Source organism: Schistocerca gregaria, chromosome X (genome assembly GCF_023897955.1).
Source record: "Schistocerca gregaria isolate iqSchGreg1 chromosome X, iqSchGreg1.2, whole genome shotgun sequence".
Taxonomy (NCBI): domain Eukaryota; kingdom Metazoa; phylum Arthropoda; class Insecta; order Orthoptera; family Acrididae; genus Schistocerca; species Schistocerca gregaria.
Window position 1 is genome coordinate 407,941,429 of NC_064931.1, and position 18,928 is coordinate 407,960,356.

The window sequence follows — 18,928 nt, forward strand, 5'->3', positions numbered from 1 at the left end:
CCGCCGCCGTCAGTGTCAGCCAGTTTGCCGTGGCATACGGAGCTCCATCGCAGTCTTCAACACTGGTAGCATGCCGCGACAGCGTGGACGTGAACCGTATGTGCAGTTGACGGACTTTGAGCGAGGGCGTATAGTGGGCATGCGGGAGGCCGGGTGGATGTACCGCCGAATTGCTCAACACGTGGGGCGTGAGGTCTCCACAGTACATCGATGTTGTCGCCAGTGGTCGGCGGAAGGTGCACGTGTCCGTCGACCTGGGACCAGACCGCAGCGACGCACGGATGCACGCCAAGACCGTAGGATCCTACACAGTGCCGTAGGGGACCGCACCGCCACTTCCCAGCAAATTAGGGACACTGATGCTCCTGGGGTATCGGCGAGGACCATTCGCAACCGTCTCCATGAAGCTGGGCTACGGTCCCGCACACCGTTAGGCTGTCTTCCGCTCACGCCCCAACATCGTGCAGCCCGCCTCCAGTGGTGTCGCGACAGGCGTGAATGGAGGGGTGAATGGAGACGTGTCGTCTTCAGCGATGAGAGTCGCTTCTGCCTTGGTGCCAATGATGGTCGTATGCGTGTTTGGCGCCGTGCAGGCGAGCGCCACAATCAGGACTGCATACGACCGAGGCACACAGGGCCAACACCCGGCATCATGGTGTGGGGAGCGATCTCCTACACTGGCCGTACGCCTCTGGTGATCGTCGAGGGGACACTGAATAGTGCACGGTACATCCAAACCGTCATTGAACCCATCGTTCTACCATTCCTAGACCGGCAAGGGAGCTTGCTGTTCCAACAGGACAATGCACGTCCGCATGTATCCTGTGCCACCCAACGTGCTCTAGAAGGTGTAAGTCAACTACCCTGGCCAGCAAGATCTCCGGATCTGTCCCCCATTGAGCATGTTTGGGACTGGATGAAGCGTCGTCTCACGCGGTCTGCACGTCCAGCACGAACGATGGTCCAACTGAGGCGCCAGGTGGAAATGGCATGGCAAGCCGTTCCACAGGACTACATCCAGCATCTCTACGATCGTCTCCATGGGAGAATAGCAGCCTGCATTGCTGCGAAAGGTGGATATACACTGTACTAGTGCCGACATTGTGCATGCTCTGTTGCCTGTGTCTATGTGCCTGTGGTTCTGTCAGTGTGATCATGTAAGGTATCTGACCCCAGGAATGTGTCAATAAAGTTTCCCCTTCCTGGGACAATGAATTCAAGGTGTTCTTATTTCAATTTCCAGGAGTGTACTTTGTTACAGAGATGGCATCCTAATACAGGCTGTGCGATGCAGCCACAGTTGCAGTATGCATGGTTTCCTCCTAGAGCGTGGCACTGTTCCTCATACGTCATGCCCTAGCACACACTCCTGCTCTAGTAATTGGTAATGTGGTGTCCAATTCACTTCTCTTGCTGACTCATCTTGAAGTGGATGTGATACAGCATTGTAAACAATGGTTTTGTATTTGAACTGACAGCTTGACGACATGGTGCTTACTTATGGGAAGGCGAATGGCAACAGTTAGCAGGCAGCAAGGTTGTATCAGGAGACCTAACCCCACTGAAAACAATCACAGCATTTAATTTTTGCGACAGTGTTCTGTCATTTATCTGACATAGGGTCATTTTAGGAAGCAGGAATCCATGAAAGATGTACCCAAAATGTTCAGACACCAGACTTGGAGGAAAATGTGATTAACACTGTGGAAGACAACCACAATGTCAGTACCAGGCAGTCGGCCCACTAGGACAGGGTAAGTCAGATGACTGTGGGGAACATTCTCCATGATAATTGTTACTACCCTTATCACTTACAGTGTACAGGGCTTACTAGCAACAGACTTTCTACATTGGGAGCAGTTTTGTCACTGGTTTCTTCACCAGGCAACCGTGGTTCCAGGATTTGTGCCATCCACACAAATCACTGATGAGGCCACCTTTATGCAGAGTGGTATCCTCAACTTTCATAACAGTCATCCGTGGGATAGTAGGCAGAACCCCCATGATATGGTGGCAGTGAATCATCAGCATCAGTGCACCGGAATGTGTTGCCCAGGATAACTGGTGACCGTATTTTGGGATCAGTCTTCCTTCCATTTTGCATAACAGGCTGGAACTATTGGTGTTTCTTGTGGGTGACTTTGCCTGCCCTGCTGGAAGAAGTGCTATTGATGATTTGAAGGGTTATGTGGCTGCTACATGATGATGATCCAGCCCACTTCACCGTTAACATCCAGATGCATTTCAATCATGTCTTGCCTGGTTGATGGGTCAGATGAGGAGATCTAGTTGCAAGGTCTGCGCATTCACTGGACCTGTGTGATTTCTGCACATGGGGCCATCTCAAAAGTATCATGTATGCAGATCCCATTCCAGATGTGGAAACACTGGAGCAGCATATTCATGCTGTCTTTGATACTATTCAGATGCAGCCTGGCCAATGTGAACATGTGAGACAGAACACACTTCAGCACCTTCAAGCATATGTCGAGACACATGGAAACCATTTTCAGCACATACTGTTACTGTAGCTGCATGGTACAGCATGTATTAGACCACACTATCAGTAACAATTTATGACTGAATAAATGGTCTCTAGCATGGAAACCATGTATTACCGCACGTAAGTTCATTAGACCTTTTTTGTTCCATATTCTCCAATTGATGAATTCCTAGAGTTTGTACATGGTGGAAAAAATCAAGCAGTATATTTATGAATTTTTTGATAAACAGTTATCTCTTTGAAACTTGCTGACAGATTAAAACTGTGTGCCGGACCGAGACTCAAACTCGGGACCTTTTCCTTTCATGGGCAAGAGCTCCACCAACTGAGCTACCGAAGCACAACTCACGCCCCTTCCTCACAGCTTTAATTTCACCAGTACCTCGTCTCCTACCTTCCAAACTTCACAGAAGCTCTCCTGCAAAACTTGCAGCGCACACTCCACTGTAGAATGAAGATTTCATTCTAATGTTCTCTTTCATCACAATAACATGTCATCAAATGTCTCATATTGTTTGCAGCAAAACTGCATGACTTTAGCTTTGAAATAAATAAACTAAAGGTGAGACAGCTGCATATTCTGGTCAGTTGGGAAAATCTAATTTTATATACTGTATTAAAAGTTGAAAAGTCATTGCACTAAGCATATCAATTTAGAAGCTGACTGTGATGAAAAATTAAAAAAAAAAAAAATATGAGAAACTGAACAGATATCTCCTGAATATCAATTTCTTTCTGAGGACAGAAAAGTTTTGAACATCAATCATACATTTATATTTCTTGTATGTAGTGGCCACCTACACCAACTAGCTTGTATGTGCAGTTAGTACAAAAATGGTGCCCTCTCTTACCCACGATATCACAGTGCTGACCTCATCACTAGAAACACATTTCACTTGGACAATTTATAATGCTCTTGAATGAATTTCACTGAATGTACTGGAAGACAGAGCCACTCTGAAACATGTATTGACAATATTCTGACAAATTATCAGTTTGAGGATGGAAGTAATTCTGTTTAGATTTAGACATACTGGATCATTCAGCACTGCTCACAGAGCTTCCACAAACAGGTAAACCAAAATATGTGAAAACATGTTTCAAAAGGAGCTTTAGCAAAGAGAATGTAAATATAGCTTTTAACAAACTAAGAACTACAAACTGGGGCTTCACAATGAGTTAAAACATAACAAAAATGCTGACTTTGTGGGGTATGTGAAGAGATATAAGAATATATTTAAAAAATTGTACAGGCGGCAAAAAATTTGGTAACAAACTGTATATTAGTAAACATGAAAATAAATCAAAGGCAATTTAGGGTATTGTCAAATCAGAGTTGAGAGTAAAGAACAAGTGCCAAGAAATTCTCCAAATAAAAATTAAAAATGATGTAATTATAAATCCTTTTCAAATATCAAACTGTTTCAATGATTTCACAATAAATGTGGCAAAATAGGAAGTAGACATCACAGCCCACCAGGACAAGGTAGATGTCGACTTTGTAAATATATAACAAAATGCAAACCTTAAAACATTCAAAAGAATTAATCCAACAGATGTAGAAGATGGTATAGTGTCTTTAAAAAACAATAAATGAGCTGGGTGGGATGAAATTCCAACCACTGTAGTCAAGGCTGTTTATAACATCATTTCTCATCCATTGGCTAAAATTACAAATCAGTCATTTGAGGAAGGATATTTCCCATATGTATTAAAATACGCTGAAATAAGACCATTGTTCAAGAAAGGCTCACCAGATGACATGGGAAATTACCGTCCTATTTCCCTGTTGCCAGTTTTGATTAGGTGATAGAAAGGATTGTTGCAAAACATCTTGAAAACTTTCTTATAGAAAATGACATTACAGTTAAAAATCAATTTGGATTTCAAAAGGGGAAAAATACAATCAATGCTATCAGGGAATTCAGTGAAAAGATAAGCTCTGCTTTAGATAAGGGTAAAAAGGTCAAACGTATTTTTTGTGATTTGACCAAAGCTTTTGACTTCTACACAAGTTAGAGAGATGTGGGATTGTGGACAGGGCGTTACAGTGGTCCAAATCTTATTTGACAGAAAGAAAACAGAGAGTTATTCTAAATTAAAATGAAAAAAATCATTCTCAGACTGGGAACAGATTTGTACAGTGGTCCCACATGGCTCAATTTTAGGGCCTTATCTTTTTCTGCTGTACACAAATGAATTATCTTTAAGCAGACATTGATGTTCACTCCATTTTATTCACAGATGACACCTCAGTTTCAATTTAAAATGAAAATTTGGAACAAATTCATGGTACTGTGGAAAATGTAATGGGAAACCTAGAATTATGGTTTCAGCATAATGGATTAAAACTCAATATCACAAAAACACAATTAGTGCAGTTCAGTGCTAAAACAACATCAGCATCTCCCATAAAAAAGTGCATGGTGATCAGGAAATGGGTGAAGCAAATTACGTAAAATTTCTAGGTCTAAATCTTGACAAAAATTTAAAATGGTATGCACATGTAGACTACTTAGCAAAAACAAACTAAACAGCCTAGCTCATGCGATGACTGTCTTATCTTGTTCCAGCCTTATGGACACAAAGAAGATAGTTTACCACAGCTACATTGAGACTTTAATTCGATATGGAATAATTTTCTGGAGAAACTCTATGAACAGCCTGAGATTACTTACTCTTCAAAAGAGAATCATAAGAAATGTGTTTAGTCCAAAAAAGAACATCATGTAACCCATTATTTAAAAAATTAGAAATACCAGCCATTCCTTCTCTGTATATCAACAAAATTTTTATTTTCGTATATAAAAATCAAAAAAGCTCTAGAGGAAAGAGGAATGAGAATTAGCAGGGTGAGAACAGAGTATATGTGTACAAAGGATGCCAAAGATCTGTATATTAACCTGCAAGGAGAACAACTGATGCTAGTCAAGAAATTTAAATACCTAGGCTCTTGCATGCAAAGTGAAGGAGGACTGGAGGCTGAAATGCATTACAGGGTAAATAGTGGATGGATGAACTGGAGGGAACTGAGCAGATTACTGTGTGATAAGAAGTTTAGCTGCAGAATGAAAGGAAAGCTTCACAAGTCTGTGGTGAGGCCTGTGATGCCGTGTAGTGCAGAAACTTGGCCAATTACCAATGCCCAAGAGAAAAAGATGGAAGTGGCAGAAATGCATGAGTGGGGTGACACGAAAGGATAGACTAAGGAATCAGTACATCAGGGGAACCGTGAAAGTGGGGCCCATAGGGAAGAAGATCCAAGAAAGCAGGCTGAGATGGTATGGACATGTGCGGAGAAGAGGGGAGTATTACGTGGGGAGAAGAGTTGAAGACCAGGAAATCGAAGGATTAAGGAGAAGAGGAACACCAAAAGTGAGACAAAAAGACAAGGTAGCAGGGGACTTACGGGAGAAAGGATGGCTCAGAGAAGAAGCACTGGATAGGCATTTATGGAAGAGAAGGATCCAGAAAAGCAACGCCAACCCCACATGAGGTGGGAAAAGGCTGAGAGGATGACATAAAAATCAAAACTCAGTTGATAATTTCCATTTCAACCACAATTACAGTACTTGTCACAGACAAAATTTCAAACTTCACTCTCATAATTTAAGACTTTACACTCAAACACCATTGTACAAGGGATTAAAAATTTCCAATAAATTAAATAACGCAAAACTGTTAAATGTGTAGTTTGACCCACTAAAAAGATGGTAATTTAATACACTAGTGGAAAAATGTTATTATTCAATTGAAGAATTCATGCACGACAGTTTGGCATGTTGAAAAGAAAATAAACAATAAAGGTTATATATTGTATAATAAATTGTTAACATAGTGTATAAATTGTACCGCAAGCTACCAAATGTCCATAAGAATGAAATATTTAGTCGATTTGCAAAGCTCATAACTATGAAGAGCTGTGAGGTTATGTGCATTATTTGCCCTCAAATTTCCACACTTATTTATTGTTTTTATTTATAGCATCAAATCAGATGAAATTAACAATTTGAATCAGATATGTGGAAGGAGAGATGCGAAATTAGATGATGATAAAATGTTCAGTGAAGAAAAGATATTTAAACAGCCATCCTAAGTTATAGAAATCACAAATCGCTCATATCCATATTCAAAAATATTGTTATAGTTGTCTGTTTTATTAAGAGCTAATACTAACTATGTCACCAATTATTTTTCACACAGACATTATTAAGTAATAACAGAAATTACTTGGATCAGCCATACTCAGTGTACAACAGCCACACTATAATTGTAGTAAATTTACAAGTGGCTTACCTAAGCACTTGACATTTATTTGAGAAAGATACTAAATCTTAGAGCTAAGTGTATTCAATGAGAAAATTGACTGAATCATTCTGAGAAGTTGCAGACAAAAGGGTGTTTACATGAGAACTGCAATTTTATGTCACATAAAAACAGATACTAAAAAAATAAAGTGTAAGAACAGCACAAAAATAATATTCCACATGATGACATCAAATGACATCAGTGATTGGTGAGCTACAGATGAATAGAATTAATCCAATCTGTTACAGAAAACTATTTCACTTCACTGCACCACATAGTGTGCAAAATAATTAGTTTAATTCAGTAAAATAATTTATGTATGATTACTTGTACTGCAAATATGTCTGGTTAAATGCTTGTTCTGTCATATCAAAGAAATAATGATTTCAATACAAAGCTCAAGAACTATTTTCCATCAAGATTGAATAGAGTAGAGCAATAGTGGGATAATTACCTCCAAGTAGTTGACAAAATAAGCTAGTTCCAGGCCAACTAGTCTTGTATTTGCAGTTGCTTGTGTGTAAAGTGGTAAAGAACCACCAGCCCAGTCTACAACAATGACATTCCAGTCACTATGCTTTATAAGTTCCCGTCTCATCTCCTGCAACAATTTTTGTTAGTTTATTAATTTTAATTAAACTTTAAAAGTACACAAAATCATTCAGTTCAAACTGAATACTTAAAATATAGCATCCTCACAGCCAAATATGAGGGTAAGTCAATTATTATTCACAATTTAGTTATATTTTTGTTAATATTGGAAGTACTGTTGTTTTACATTGATAATGCATGGTTTGTTTATTTGTTGTCATATCTTTGCAATTTTCAAGCTGCTAGGTTAGTTTCATTATCACTGCCGTGCTGTTAATCATGGCTGCTGCTCTGTTTATTTGCACCAAGGAAGAGCAACTTTCAGTAATCCGTTTTTTGTGGTCAGAAGGTGTGTCGAGGCCGAAATTCATCGAAGACTTTCTGTACAGTTTGGGAACAGTCTGTTGCACAATGGAGTGAATGCAAATGGATTGAAAAACTGTGAAATGGTCGCACAAGTGTTATCCATAATGAAAGAGCCAGATGACTGTTTACCACCACTAGTGAAGAAACCATTGAGCATTCATGTGAAGTGATTCTCTTAGACAGACAAATAACTATTGACAAACTATCTGCATAAAGTTTGTGTAAGATGGGTCCCAAAACAGCTCACACAGTTGCATAAAGAAACACGCTTGGACATTGGCAAAAAACATTTAGATTGCTATGGTACCAAAGGGGACACCTTCCTAGACAGGATCAATACTGATGATGAAACATGGATCCTGAGAATAAACGGCAGCATATGGAATGGAAACATCCAAATTTGCTGTGCAATAAAAAGTTCAAGACTCAGCCACCCACAGGAAACCTGATGCTTATGGTTTTTTGGGACGCACAAGGCCCAGAACTGGAACATTATGGGGAAAGTGGCACAACAATAAACAGTGTATGTTACAATGAGATGCTTACTGCCAGGCTAAAACCTGCAATTTGAAGCAAATACCAAGGGTTGCTGTCAAATGTGTTGTGTTGTTGCACGACAATGACTGTCCACGTACTGCTGGCCACGCTGCTGAAATGCTTCAGAAACTCAAATTTGAAGTACTGGATCATTCTCCATATAGCCTCTTCTGCCTTTTCTGACTGTCACTTGCTTACTCCACTGAAACAAGGGTTAAGGGGTTGTCAATTTGCCTCGGACAAAGCAGTAAAAGAAGTGGTGCATTCCTGGCTCGCAGCTCAACTGAGAACCTTGTTTTATGAAGGCATCAGGAAGCTTGTACAATGATGGACCAAGTGCGTTGAAATGCAAGGAGACTGTCAAAAAATGATGTTCTTGTGGATAATAACTGACTAAGCCTTGTGTATGGATACTACTTACACAAAAAAAATTGCTGAATTTCTTTCACTCATGTTACTACAGAAATTTTGCAATTAGGCCCAAAAAGCAATTATAAGAAGACAATAATAATGTATAACCAATCGACTGAAAAGAAAATAGTGTACAGTATCAGTTAAGTCACAGAATCAATTGAAGATTTTTTATAATTAGGGATTTTGAGGAACATAAATTAATAGAAGAGTAAAAATGGGTAGCAGTGCTTTGGTAAACTACATAAGATTTCCTGAAAAGGAAAGTCTACAATCAGTGTGTATCATTTACACTGACTTATGGTATGAAACGTGGACTTTTAATATGAAAATAATTAAATACTGGGGGTTTCTCAGTGATCAGTGGAGAGCTCCATGTTGGAAATTATGAGGATGGACAGGGAAATAAATGAATCAGGTACAGACTTGAGTTGATGATATATTTATGATTTTTGCAATGAAATTATATCGTAGATGAGACATGTAACTTCCTGAATGTATAGCATATGGCCAAATGAAGTTCTTACATTGATTTTCAAAAGATATGAGAAGACTGAGACAATGGTTTAATGGAGGGTGATTAAATAAACATGCAGGAGGTCGGTTCATAGTTCTACAGATATGTAAGGGCTATGAAATAGTTGTGTGTAAAACAAAGAGGCATAATCACAATGGCATGTGCAAGATAAAATATAACCGTCTTTTCATTTTGCCTGCCTGCAACTCAATGTGTCATCTTTAAAGTAAGTAGCAATCTACTCTTTTCCCAATATTTTTAAAAGAGAGAATAAAGAAGATAGTCACCTAAGATGCAGAAACAAAATATGTGAGTTTTATATACCAAAACTTTTCCTTGCAGTAGTTTTCCTTCTACAGCTTTTTTAACAAATATACATTTGGCTTTAATAAGCAAACTGAAAGCTACCTACTTTATCTATGTATAAAACCAACATAATAACATAATAACATAATAAGTCAGTGCTTGTAAAAAAAAACTATAAATGTGGTCATATAGCCATTAAAAAGCCCTGGAAATCAGCATTGAGCCTTGAAGATACCAGATTTTCAATTTTCAATAGGAATGTATATACTATTCAGTATTTGTTTAATGTGATGATAACAACTTAAAGGAACACTCAACTTCTACCCATAATTAAGCCCATTCAACATTTGTATTCAAGTATTTCACTTTAATGGGACACCATTCTGTTGACTTCCACAATATTCCACGGGATTACAGGTTGTTTATAATTAAAGTTAAACTTTCAGAACACTGTAGAAATAACACCACTAGTCAGAATAATGTAAAATTGCAATGGAATGTTTTTGGAGAAGGTGAAAAACATATTGGAGAAGAAAACAAACAGTGTGAAAACTGATCAATAGATGGTGCTATATGTGGCAGAATACGTAAATGAAAACACCTGTCATGCACACGACCCACTGAAGTTGGTATAAGCAAGCTGGCTACATGGCCTTCCTTCCTTTTGTGTCAGTGATGTTTGCCATGACTGTCTCAATGCACAATCGCGCTCTGCTTGTAGAGCTGTATTACAAGAATGATGACTGTGTACACATTGCTCTGCTGAAGTTCCGGACACTCAAGGGTTTAAAAAAAGGTGTGTTGGTCAGACGACTGCTGTGGGTCTGGAGAAAATGATTCAGAAATTCAAAAAGACGGGTCCTTTTGGTGTACAACCTGGTAGAGTGATGGAACGAATTGATTTGATGTCAGTGGAAGCAGTGGCCATGACAGTGCTGGAGGAGACGAGGGGAGGAGAGCAAATGTGTAGGGCATGGAGAATTGCCCAGGCATTGGACATATCCATGAACACGGTGCATAAAATCCTACAAAACATCCTTCTTTGGTATCGATTCAAAATTACCCATATGTATGAGTTGCTTCCAGCTGACCAGCCAGCAATAGAGACCTTTTCTTTAGAATTTCTTGTTCACATGGAAGTGGAGAATGATTGGCCATGGAAGACTTTGTGGACAGATGAAGCCCATTTCCAGCTGACAGGATATGTCAATACACAGAGTTGTCAAATATGGGCAACGGAAAATCAAGACGCAAATCAACCAGTACCACTTCATCCTGAAAAGGTCACTGTGTGGTTCAGGTTTACAGCATCATTTATCCTATGACCATATTTTTTCGAAGAGACAGGTACTGTTACCTGTACCATCACTGGTAAGCGCTATGAGTGTCTTTTGTTAACCACATCATTCCAGCTCTCCAACAGCGCAGATGTGTGGATAGGATCATTTTTATACAAGATGGCACAGTTCCACACTTTGCAAATTCAGTTAAGCAGCTGCTGGAGCGCCATTTTGGAAATACTAGAATTATCAGCTGCCATTTACCTACAGCCTGGCCTGATCTTAAGGCGTTTAACTTCTGGCTGTGGAGCTGTCTGAAAGATGTTGTGTTCAGTGTTCTAACTGCAAACTTAGCTGCGTTGAAGGCATGCATTGTGCAACACATTCTGAACGTGACCCCGGAAACACTTCGAGCAGTTGTGGAACATGCTGTTTCTCAATTTCAAATTGTTGCTGGTAATGGTGGACAGCATATTGAACATGTTTTGTGCCAGTCACAGGGAAATTAATAATCTGACCTGATTTTCACTGATGCTTTTTATGCAGGTTTTATCATCACTACAATTAAAAACAATGTGAGTGATGCTTTTTATGTGGTTTTTTGCCTCAGGACAGTTAAAAACCGATTTTTCCCATCTGATGTGATATGACCTTGCTGTGGTGGATGGGCTTAAGTAACTCACAGTATCACACCTGTACACCCATGCACACTGAGTAGTACAGTTTGTTTAAAGTCAAATGTACACATTAGGCATTGTTGTATGATTCATTTGCCATTTGTAATCAAACACTATTAAATTATGATGCTCACAGCACCACCTATTGCTACCTTTTGTAATTATTTATTTTTCTTCTTCCATACGGTTTCTCACTTCACCAATAATATTCCATTACAATTTGACATCATTCTCACCAGTGGTGCTATTTTTACAGTGGTTTGAAAGTTTAACTTTAATTATAATCACCCTGTATATAAACTATGACTTCAGAAGCAGATATTTTACAGGCAAAAATATTTGTGGTGTAAATGCCTGAAGTCAGAAAATCTAATGAAACAGACATTCACCTATCAAAGTGTTTTATCACTATTTGTTATATGAACTGTCCACAAAATAATGTGGACTGGGTGTGTATGACAGACCAAACCTGAGTATTGCCAAACTGTGTATTTTTTAATTGGTTCTAAATATCTGGCAATCCCATGACAAAAGATTTAAACTGATGCTTTTAAGTGGTGCAACAGCTCTTTTCTGATACAATATTCAGCACAACTTCATATACAGTAAGCCATTTGAATGTAAGTAGCAAACTGTCAAGATTAGATTAGATTACATTTACTTTCATTCCAATTGATCCATAGTGAGGAGGTCCTCCAGGATGTGGAACATGTCAGAAAAACAATAATACATGACAAATATTTACAACTAAAACAAATAAGCTAATGTACCTTCCACAGGTCCCACGTGGAATGATCGTCATTTTTTAAAGTGAACACTACATGAAAGAATCATTTTACAAACACTAATGCACTGAATTTAAAATAAAAAGTTTTTTTATTTATGAAGTAATAAACATGTAATAGAACTACTACAATACTTATTTACAATGAACACATTACTGCACTGAAATGGTGCAGAAGTCATTTGGCCACCAATAAATCCTTTAGGCTTCTCTTAAACTGAATTTCATTGGTTATTAAGCTTTTTATGGCTGATGAAAAGTTACTGAAAATGTGTGTTCCTGAATAATGCACCCCTCTTTGTACAAGAGTAAGCGACCTTGAATCCTTGTGAAGATTATTCTTATTTCTAGTATTGAATACAAATTAAGCTATATTGAAATTGCTGTTATGGATATCAAGGCTGAAAAGACAAAAAGACTGTCTCACAATCAAGACACAAAAAATGGCATCGAGTTGAAAGGACAAAAGTCCTTTTAATGATCCCTGTTATATAAAGTTCTTGAGGGTATACTTAAATGACAAATTGTCCTCGGAGAAACACATAAAATAAATTAGTGTTAAATTACATATTAAGATGTCTTCTGAAATGTGTACCAGATGCTTATCTTGAAACATCTTATTTTGCACTTTTTGAAAGTAGTATGTCATATGGACTTATTCTCTGGGGAAGCTCAAGCCATGTTCAAAACATCTTGCTTTTGTAGAAGAAAGCAATCAAAGTGTGGTGGTTATGGACAGCAAGCAATCAACCAACTCACCTTTGAACTAACTTCATTGAAAAATTATTTAGAGTAGTGTTCGCCATGTTGTCAAATCAAGCGACTATGGATTTTCAATGTGTCACTTCGTGTACCTATTTCTAGCAAGAATAAAAGTATTCAATCAATTAAGTGGTATGTTTCACCTCTACAACCTCCATACCATCCAACTACCACACTGGTGACCCCGAACTTTTGTTTTTTTGTGTGCTTCTGATACAACTCAGTGTATAAACAATGTGGCTGATCAAGAATGCAAGTGTGCCTACGATTCCGCTGTCCTGTGTAAGTGCAAGTGAATCCTGACGAACAGCTCCAGGACAACTAGCGTTTATGCTGCATCCTATGTTTTCGTCTCTTACAAATTATTACGCTCCACAGCCGCAGCTTGGGACAGACACTTGTGTTGTGACAATGCCACCCGACAGTGTTCGCAAGAAACAAGACATCGACGACACATCACATGCTGTGTATTCTGTGTTACCTATGTCGTACGGCACACAGGCCACACAATATGACCAGATCGCCCGCTCATTTGTTCCGGCGGCATCGGTCGCCCCTGCCGTGCCTACAGCGACATATGCTGATTGTATTTAAGACCGTTCCATGTTTTCAGCAGCACCGGCTGTTTTATCCATGCTGGCAACACACCACCTGTCTTCCATGCCAACCGTGTCGCATCGCTTTGCACCTTCAGCTGCCACGCCAGACGTCGCATCTCACTCCGAGCCGGATACCAGTTTCCAGGCCCCCGCCTTGTCTCCAGCCGCACAGCCGTCAAAGCACCCAAAACTGCCACCATTCTATTGTGACAATCCTGTCACTTGGTTTGCTCTAGTCGAGCATGTGTTTGAACTTAATGGTGTTATCTCAGATGACGCACGTTACTCCAGTTTGATTATTCATCTATACAACGAGCTCAAGCTGGTAAGTGATATAATTAACTCACCATCACCTCCACCACGCTATATTTCGGCGAAGAAAATTATTGTGGAACATTTAGCATGCACTACGGAGAAGACACTGCAGCAAATCATCCATGTCGAGAAAATTCTAGACAGATCGCCGTCTCAGCTGTGGTGCCAACTACACTCAATGGTCCACCAGCAAACCCTGTCGGACACTGCCCTGTGGGCCATTTGGTTAGTCAAGTTACCATATGACATTTAAATGCAACTGCTCGCCCTCTGGATGGCACCTTTGGACCAGTGCCTACAGATCACTGGCACCATGCATCGGCTACATTCTTACAAACACCTTGTCCCTGTCGCACGGTGCTAACGGGTGGCACACCTGCAAGTGTCAGTGCCTCACCAGCGGCGCCTAGGAGCAGCTGCGTGAATTTCCAATGCATCACGTGGGCTGACGGCATCCCCACCTGGGAGCCACATGGGAAAACTACTAGCACTGCCTGTCCCCACCACGGCTACCACTCCCACCCCTGATACCCTGCACAGCCCCGCAACGGATGTGGGAACTCCTTGCCCGGCTTCCCCTCCCACGCATCAGCTGTGTTGGTTCCATGCAACACACGGCGACGCCGGCCGCAAATGCCAACCACCATGCGTGGTGGAAAACTAGAGGCGTGAGCCGCTTTAGGCGCCTCGTCTCGCGCCACCTCTTCAGGACGTCTCCAACGCATAAAACATTCTACACACGATGCCAGCTGCACACCTGGCCATCTGTACATTCTCGACGAATGCTCCAAACTCCAATTGCTCGTGGATACAGGCATGGACTCCACCGTTCTGCCATGAACACTTCCTCCGTCTAGTTTGCTACCTACTATTTCCACGGTCCGTGCGGCGAATAATTCCAATATCATCATTCATGGAACAGTCGAGATTCAGCTTCAGCTCGCACCTGACATGCTGTTCCTGTGGACGTTTCACGTCATGGATATCGACGAGCTGCTGCTCGGTATTGATTTCCTCTGACATTATGGACTTTCTCCAGACCTACAATCTGCAGCACAGGTGCACCACGCTTCCGGCACATGCATCCCTGGCTCCTTCGCACCACATGCTACAACTCTGCCTCTTAGTTATGATTCACTCATCAATGCTTCGACCGATTGCTCCAACCTGTCGGCTCAACTCGTCGCCTCCATCACCGAAGTCAACCGCCAAAGTCGTGAAATAGATGCTATTCATAATGACAACAACAGACTACGACAATTGATTGCAGACACATCACGTGAGCTGGTGAGTGCACGCAGCATCATTGCCAACCTCTCATCTACGAATGCTCTCCCGTCATCTGTGATCATTCACACTGCCAACTTCACGCACGTTTCCGCACCTGTCGCGGACTCTACTGATGAACTCCAGCTCGTTTTATTCCCTCGCTCTCATGTCGATCGATCTGCTCACGTCGAGCCGACACACCACCTCACCTCATCACAGATCACAGCCATGGACTGCAGATCTCTTCCTGCGATGGCACTTTGCACACAGGCCTCCACCGACCACGACCACATAGTTCCTGTTATGATTCCGACTACGTGGCTCCCACAGCCGCCACCACAGGTCAGTGACTCTTCAACTGTCAGGGCCGTGGGTGATTCGACATCCTCCTATCGCCCCACGTTGCAGTAATTGCGAACAGCAAGTGCCACAGACTGAATACTACCGAAGGCTCTCCAGTTCATCACAAAGCCAAGCGCCTGTCAGCCCACAAACTTTGCCAGGCAAAAGCTATCATACAGGACCTATCAGTCGAGGTATTGTCCATCCATCCTCCAGCAACTGGTCTTCTCCAATTCACTTGGCTTCCAAGAAAGACGGTTCATACTGCTTATGTGGAGACTACCGCAAATTAAATATATGCACCATCATTGACAACTATCCGATTCCACATATCCAGGACTTTGCACAACAACTAGACGGTGCACACATTTTCAGCATTATTGACTGTAAAACAGCGTACCATCAGATCCCTATACACACTGATGACATCCCAAAAACGGCTATTATCACCCCCTTCGGCCTCTATGAATACTGTACCATGCCGTACGGCCTCAAAAATGCCGCACAGACCTGGCAATGCTTCATTGACTCACTCCCTCTCCCACTTCCTTTTTGCTACACATATCTTGATGACGTCCTTGTTTTCTCAGCGTGCAAAACAGAACATGAAGAACATTTGACACGTGTGCTACAAATTCTCTCAGACAATGGCGCTGCGATTAATGGGGATAAAAACCAGCTCTGCCGCTCTCGTGTGACATTTCTGGGTCATGAGATCACCCCTGACAAGATACGGCCTACATCCAAGCGTGTTGCCATTATTAATGGACTGCCACTTCTTGAAGCATACCGTGACCTCCATCGTTTCTTACGAATGGTGAACTTTTTCCACTGACACATCCCGCTCGCAGCTTCACTCCAGGCACCGCTCACAGATGCATTGGCAGGCAAGAACACTTCTGGTGCATGCAAAGTAGTTTGGTTCGAGGATGTGACACGCACGTTCGACAATCAAAAGTCCACCCTGACCAACGGGGTTACACTCGCGCACCCACTTTCCGACTCGCGCACCTCTATTACTATGGATGCAAGCGACACCTGTATCAGCACTGTGCTTCAGCAACACATCGGTGATACCTCTCAACCACTCCAATTCTTCTCTACAAAACTGTCCGCTTCTCAACGCAAGTGATCCGCATTTGATAGAGTGTTACTGGCCGTTTACAAAGCTGTCAGACACTTTCGCAGAGATATCGAAGACTGCAAGGTTGCTATTTTCACCTATCACCGTCTGCTCACAGATGCCATTCGTAATCCTGCTACCAACCTCCTATCGCATAGGTTCTGACATATGGATCTGATATGTCAGTACACCATGGACATCCGCTATATAAAAGGTGCAGACAATGTTGTTGCAGACTATATGTTGCGCATAAACGCCATTACTTCGCCGTTTGATATGGCTGATCTGGCGCGCCTTCAACAACAAGACCCCAGCATACAGGACTTATTACAAGATACCAACACATCTCTTACCTTGGAGAACTGCCACCTACCAGGGTCTGACTTCCCAGTCATGTGTGACACTTCCACCGGTACACCGCACCCAATCGTACCTGCCTCGCTCCGTCAAGCAGTTTTTGATACTCTCCACAACTTAGCCCACCCTGGCATTCGGGCTACAACACGCCTTGTAACCGAACATTTTGTATGGCCTAATGTCAAGCGTGACTGCCGTGACTGGGTCCGTGCATGCATAACCTGTCAGCGCAGTAAAGTCGGACATCATGCCCAGCTGTCACTCGGACAGTTCGATGTTCCTAAGGGTCACTTCTGCCATGTCCACTTCAACATCGTTGGTCCCCTCCCCCCTTCTGAGGGCTACAGATACATTTCGTTTATGATCGACCATACCAGCAGATGGGTCAAAGCTGTACTGCTTATTGACATTTCAGCTGCCTCGGTGGCTTGTGTCTTTGTCCAAATGTGGCTTGACCACTTCAGCTGTCCATCCACGATTACTATGGACCAGGCTGGCACTTTTAGTCTTTCCTTTTCACCAGTCTTTGCCAACTACACAGTGTCAATAAATTCCATACAACCCCTTATCATCCACAAGCTAACGGTTTAGTCGAATGCTGGCACAGAACACTAAAAGCAGCCCTCATGTGGCATGTGGAACAGTTCTCGGAGGCCCTTCCCTGGGTGCTTTTAGGTGTGTGATCAGCCTTCAAAGAGGAACTGCAAGCATAATTAGCGGAAGTACTCTATGGTGAGCCCCTTGTTCTTCCTTGCTAGTTCATCGAGGAGTCACATCCCCTTTCATCAGACGAGCTCCCCAACTTGGTCGAGAATATTCGCACGTGTATTTCACGCATCTGTGTACCCCTTCCATGTGCACACACAGTTCCACGCATTTTAGTACACAAAGACTTGGCTCAATGCGAGCATGTAATGCTCTGGGACGACACTGTGTGAGCCACTTTACAACCTCCCTACACAGGACCTTACAAGCTAATATCATGCTCCCAAAACATGTTCCAAATCTCCATCAACGGACAACCACACAATGTGTCCGTGAACCGTTTAAAGCCGGCATGGACCATCTCGGAAGCAGCATCCGTTATTCCGTGTGACTTCATCACTCCAGTCGAGTGTACTCACCCGAGTGACAACAGTGTTCTAAGTGATGTGCTGCGTGACGCCCACACTCTGAGCGAGTGTTCTGACTCAGGTCATAGTGTCCTGTGTGACGTTTCTCCCCCTCAGTGCAACACAGCTACGCCCCCCTTTAGGTTGAGTGATTGTGTCGCACCCGCACCATCGCCAGCAACGCACCTTTCACCAGCTCCTCCTTCAAGCATTTATGTCATGGTCGACATCTCCATGTATACAGCCGACGATCTAGCAGTCCAGGTCCATGAGGGTTCCCTTTTCATCATCCATGCCCCTCCCCGCTCTCTTGACGATTCACATCCCTCAGTTACACTGCTCAGGCATCTCTCCCTTCTTCCCAAAGCCGATGTCGATAGCATTACCTCGTTCATCAACACTGCCGGTACCCTCACTGTCACCATCCTCATGCGTCCCTCTTCCTCAACAGCACTGTCTCCCTCTCCCCTCCCCATGTCCAGAGCAGGTCGTCAGCCTCGGCCTCCTCTCTGGCACAGGCACTATACCTTTTCCTCGTCTATCTGTCCCCCCCTTGCAGATCTGGATACCTCACCAATTGCCTTGTGCTCTGCACTACCAGTGGGGGGCTCTGTGGCAGTTATTGACCGCAAGCAAACGACTGACTCATCTTTGTACTAACTTCATTGAAAAATTGTTTAGAGAAGTGTTCGCCATGTTGCCAAATCAAGCGACTGTGGATTTTCAATGTGTCACTTCGTGTACCTATTTCTAGCAATGATAAAAGTAT

At 42.2% G+C, this 18,928-nt stretch overlaps 1 protein-coding gene across 5 annotated transcripts in view; it reads right to left on the reverse strand.

Moving 5' to 3' along the window:
* The window catches only part of LOC126297752 (pancreatic triacylglycerol lipase-like), a 456,502-nt gene that overhangs the window by 83,888 nt on the left and 353,686 nt on the right, over positions 1-18,928 (reverse strand). For all 5 annotated transcript variants that reach the window (XM_049988926.1, XM_049988923.1, XM_049988925.1 and 2 more), the window contains one exon: positions 7,266-7,412. In XM_049988926.1, coding sequence (XP_049844883.1) covers positions 7,266-7,412 — 147 coding nt within the window. The remainder of the gene's footprint in view (positions 1-7,265; positions 7,413-18,928) is intronic.